The sequence below is a fragment of the Coregonus lavaretus genome, assembly GCF_964263955.1.
Source record: "Coregonus lavaretus genome assembly, chromosome: 29".
Classification (NCBI taxonomy): Eukaryota; Metazoa; Chordata; class Actinopteri; order Salmoniformes; family Salmonidae; genus Coregonus; species Coregonus lavaretus.
The window spans coordinates 27,597,448-27,602,948 of NC_140016.1; the positions used below are offsets into that span (position 1 = coordinate 27,597,448).

Genomic DNA, 5,501 nt, shown 5'->3' on the forward strand with positions numbered 1-5,501 from the left:
CAGCTTCAGGCTTATACTGATGACTCATTGTATCTAGGTATTGGTTTGGCACATTAAAAGCAACAAAACCTATAGAAAGCCAATGATGTAGTATACTTTGTCTTATGTGGTCCCTTCATGTGGTTAACAGATGCTTCCCTGCTTGGCTATACTAGCGCCCATAGGAATCTCCCATAGGAATACACATCATGACAGTACCACTTCCATTGTAGCATAAATCATGTATTTTCTGTTACTGTACTTTCACAGGTCCAATCTCAATCTGTAACCCTGAAGAAGGCACAGTGATGCCGAAACGTTGGTGTTTTACCCAATAGATGACTGGGGGTTTATCTATATGGAGTGTGCGACTCTCTTTATTTCATTTTATAGCTTACAGTTTATTCACCGTTAGTCAGCACCTCCACACAAAATCATTTTCTCTGGGTGTGCTCCAGCTCATGCTTTTTATTATACCCCAATCTCAATCTGTAACAGAGACTACCCCCCAGCTATCCACTCCTCTGCATAATTGAATGAGAAAGAAAATAAGAATTTAGCACCAAAGTATTGGCTATTACAGTAAGAAAGCAACAACCTCAGGCCAATTGTAATGAATTGTGCTATTCTGGTTGATTGCAATTCTGTCTTTCTGCAATGAGTTAGTGTATGCACTGAATTCATCTTCAAAGAGGACTACTCTGTAACATGGGCCAAAGTATATAAGCGACCTTGCGTTCTACAGCCTGCCAAGTGTGTTCATTCTATTGGCACAGGGATAGTGTGCTTGCCCTGCAAGTGCACTGTGTCAAATTGCTGTTGTGCACCTCCCCAAATTAGGAAAATTGGTATGAGGGATGTCGCTACAGGTCTGCCATTTGAGGCACACCCAGGTATGAAGGGTGAATGAAGGGGTTTGAAAATCGAAGCATGGGTGTGCTTTGTAAATTGCATTCAGTACATAACATTATATAGGAAAGAGCACTATAGTGACAGTAATCCAACAAATATGGGTTTAATAATAGACATTAACAAACTCAGCAAACGTCAATCTTAACATATGACCATTTGAATGTCGAATAAAAGTCCTTCATTAATGAATGATGTCTAATATGAACATGCTATTATCAATAAGTGTGACGCCTTGCCCTGTAAGCAATTATCTGTCTTCAATATTTTTTATAATGTCGAAAATGACATAGGGGCCTATGAGGGCCCATGGGTCCACTTAACTGTGTGTCCTGTTAGTCTATCCCAACAGCAACAGCTGAGTCGATACGCGCCAGCACTCTGTAATAGACATAGTGATCCATGTTTATTCAGCATTGTATAATAGAGGTCAGGGCTACAAAAGTAGTGTCTAGAGAGTTGCAGGTTCCTTTTCCAGGTGGAAGCATCTGGTATAGAGCTCACCAGCTAGTTACTGTATGGCCCCTACTGACTGGGACCACGCCCATAAAGTAGACCTATGGTAGATTGTAGATATTACTTAGAGGACCCATGTTATGTGCTAAGTGATGCTGGTGAGGTTATTTTAACTTGATGGCATTAGGTCTACCTCCTATTGCCACAGCCTGTTTTGTTGTGCATGTTTCTCTATTCCTACTTCTATTATGGTAATAAGAAGCATTATTTGTTTACAGTTTGAAGTCATTACATAACACATAAAGCCATAATCCATAGAATTCCTCCTCATACTATGTACAAAGACTATTAACTGCATAGTATAGGCTTACAGTATGCTATTGACAGGCAGCCATTTCCCATCATTATATAATGTAAGATATGCATCTCATAAATGGTGGAACTAACTAGATTACTCAAATCCTGTTTGCAGCACAGCTAATGGGGTGGGGCGGCAGGGGAATAGGGCCTGTTATGGTGGCCATGTTTGTCTGAAATGATACCCGCCAGGCTTTTCCCCACCACGGTACTCCGAGAGATAAATCCCTGTTGCACTTAGTATTCATCCATTTTTAATGCAGGGCCCCAGCTGGAGAAAGAGAGAGAGGAAGAGAGGAGAGGAGAGGGCTGAGAGGTGTGGATGGCTGTGCTCAAGGCCTCAAAACAGTCCCCAAGAGCCTACTGTAATGTCTGCCTTCTGAATTCCCCTTTTCTCAGAAGGGGTCCAGAAGTTATGGGCTGCTGGCTGCTGCCATTCCAGAAATAGGAGGCGGAGAGGCTAGGAGAGGGGGCAGTTATTCAATAGACTTCAGTGCAAACATGATCCGTGTTGAATGGGGAGGCACACAGGCTTGGACATTCCAGAGTGGGCAGCCTTCATAAACAACGGGCAAGTGCTCGGAACAACCGTTGGGCTTTGTTCGTCCAACTAAGATTGGCTCTCAAGCAGAGAGACTTTGACTTCTAGAGCGGAGGAAGACAGCTCCCCCCATCTGTTGAAGTATGGTCTTTAAAGTTATGTGGGCTGAGCCAATGACAGATAGGGCCAAGAATGATATGTGCAATCTTTAATGGTATTTTCTAGCCTACATTGAAGATCTAACAATAGCAATGGCATACTGTTTATGTAAACTGGTGAATGAGGTATGTGTCTATCAAGTTGATCAATAAAATCAAGGCATGAGCTAAAAAAATTGATGAGATGTTTATTTCTCTGATTAATTCATATCATTTTATTCTGATCAGGCATCATACAGGGAAATTGTGGTAAAATACAAATAACAAAGTTCAACAGTGTTTATTTTTCTAATTTCTTTTAATCAAAAACCTCTATTAAAAGTGGCAAATTGTCAATGGTTTTCAATAGATTCCATTCTCTTGCACACACCCTCAAGAATGTAACATTGAACAACTACATTTAAAAAGTACGGATATCACTATGCACAGACCATCACCTTTTTTGGTGAAGAATGCTTAGAGCTTATTGGAAATTCACTTTTGTCATGTCTGAATGCAGGAACAAAAATAAAATTATGTTATACAAAGATCAAAAATACTATTAAAAACCCTTATTATAAATGGCAGCACTATACTAATAAACTGCTGTTGACATTTTACATGTAAGTACAAAATCTTGTTGAGGTAGAACCCTCTGAAGTCACTTGAAATGTTAAAATACTGAATAAACGTCACTCAACTTTATATACAATACTCTCTTCCTCACTTCACTTCATTAAAATTGTATAATCCTTTGGTAAACATAACTGTCAGAAATGTGCAGTCCTGCAAGTGACAACTTTCCATCGTACATTCACAATAGTTTTGCATCTTTTTGGATTCATTCAGGGAAATAATGCAAAAAGGCGCTAATACATTGGTTTTTAGAAAAGCTTGTTTAATAACATTCATTTGCGCTATCCAACTATTTTCTCTAAGTGAAATGTCCCCCTGACTCCACTATTACAGCGCACTCATTGAATCCCCAGTGCAGTCCTCTGTTGAAGACTTTTTGGGGTAGACAAAAAAACAACATGTCATTGTTGATAAAAGAAAGACTGCATGAAAGAGATACCTACAAGCAATTAAATCCAGTGTGTTACCCTCTCTTGGTAATGTAAACATCAAGGGTATCTCTTATTTGGGTAATGATTATTCATAAGCCTGGGTGATGAAACCAACTGGTGTGCTACATGAGAGATGAAAGTAATTTGGCTTGGCTACTATTGATTATGAAGTTACACAGAAAACAACAGGCCATAACAGAGACTTCATTGTCTTGTTGTTTTCATGCTACAGATATTAAATCAGAGCAAGTTTGAAACTGTGTTGTGGCGTAGCAGACAGAGGAATGGGCCTCAAAGTGCCATACCTTGTTTTACAGACATCTTGAATTGAAATTGCTTTCATTCATGAACATTCTTAGCTTGTTTAATGGCATACACAACTTTGGTTTTCAAAGACAAAAGAAATAGCTAGTAGGCTAAGCTTACAGTAAAACGTACTGGCAACATGACAATCACACCCTCACGCCCTGCTAAATCCATGTTCCCCACAAAACACTCAGCATTTATTCACACATTGTGATTATGAATATAGGTAAATTTAAATGAACACTCAAATAGCTACACACTATAAGAAAATAAATTCAATGTATAACGAATAAAATAATCTATGTGAATAAAGCAACTATAAAAATATAAGAGATTTTGGAAAAAGAATAAGATCGGTATATTTTTTGTTTACGAAATCATGTAGCCTTAGCAGTTAGGACTGGGATATGCTATAGCCGCAATCGAAACAGTCATCTGAAAATTGTTCAGTGCAATTCAATTTAGTTTCTTTATTCGTGTAAAAATCTATCTCTAGAATATTTTCATTCGTTTACCACCCACTGCCCTCCCTCCCTTTAATGGTCGCTGGGCTGGTTGATCTTTGGAGAGTGGACAGTACTTAATTGTGTGCGCATTATCACCATTGGCGCTGCAAAGAGGGCATGTGTAAGCCCGAAGAATGGGGCACACCACCCTCCCGTCCGGTGTCTTCAGAACGTGGGAGCCATACACCTCCTCCGGTGCACCATTATTCCTGCAGAATACACAGATTTTGGGCTCCTGTTTATTCCTGGACGTTGGCTTGCGCATCTTCCTCTCCACTCCGAACAGATCAAATCCTGCGAAGCTTCCCCCGAAGCCCAAGTCCCGGTCTTGTAGTGGGACACCACCAATTTGGTTTTGGAATGGGCTCAGAATTGAAAAGCGCTCCTTCAAGTCCAGGATGGAGGTAGGCAGGGGGCTCACAGATGGACAACAGCAGTCCAGGTGACCACCTTCCCCACTGCCGGAGATTACGCACGCACATGCTGGGGAGTCATCCAAACCCAGAGTTGCTTTCAGGGACTCGGTGATGGAGTTTGGGCTTTCGGGCATCATGTGCTTGTTATTCTTCGTGACCAACGTCGACAGACCCAGATAGTCGTTCCAAAAATTAAAGGTATAGTCATATGGGTTGCGCGCACTCAAATAGTTATGATTGAGAAAATCCATGATAGCTTCTCGTTTCTATGCACAAGCACCAATGTAATCCTCCAAATTTACTGCCAGAGTTCGTTTCCAGGGTGGTTGGTGAACTGTGGACTGCTCCAATGTTCTTGTGTTAAGCGCTAGTACAACAGGCTTGCTGTTTATAAGGAGTCAAGGAAAGCTGAAAGGAGGGCGGGGCTCTCTTCTCAAACCAAGTTTATGATCAGGTTGAAGCGCAGTCTTTCTCTTCAAGGGTACGTTTGGAAAGGGCGAAAAAATCCAATATGGTCCGGATAGGCAGAGGCTGGTTGTAAAACACCCTCATATGATAATCACATAGCATAGACTACACAAAAATATGCTATTGATTTCATTGTTTTTTAAATGGTTGCATTACGCACCAGTCATCTCTGTTCAGAGCAGTGAACCCCAATACACCCGTAGCTTTACAGTAGGGCAGGATTTAGCTACGCAGTCAAGGCATCGTTCTCTGTCCCGGGCAGCACAGTATTAATAGCCTACACTGGGGATAGGGAGTTCATTGTGGTTGCGATGTCAAAGCCTACTCAAGTAGCTTGCATACACATGTTTGTGCGCATT

The 5,501-nt window shown here is 40.9% G+C and overlaps 1 protein-coding gene across 1 annotated transcript; it reads right to left on the minus strand.

Annotated features, from left to right (window-relative positions):
- Positions 1–2,594: 2,594 nt before the first annotated feature.
- Positions 2,595–4,925, minus strand: LOC311104674 (nanos homolog 1-like; the record flags this gene model as incomplete). Its single annotated transcript, XM_084146548.1, has 1 exon — positions 2,595–4,925. The coding sequence occupies one exon, from the start codon at positions 4,923–4,925 to the stop codon at positions 4,245–4,247; it is 681 nt and encodes a 226-aa protein (XP_084002674.1). The 3' UTR covers positions 2,595–4,244.
- Between the last annotated feature and the right edge of the window lie 576 nt (positions 4,926–5,501).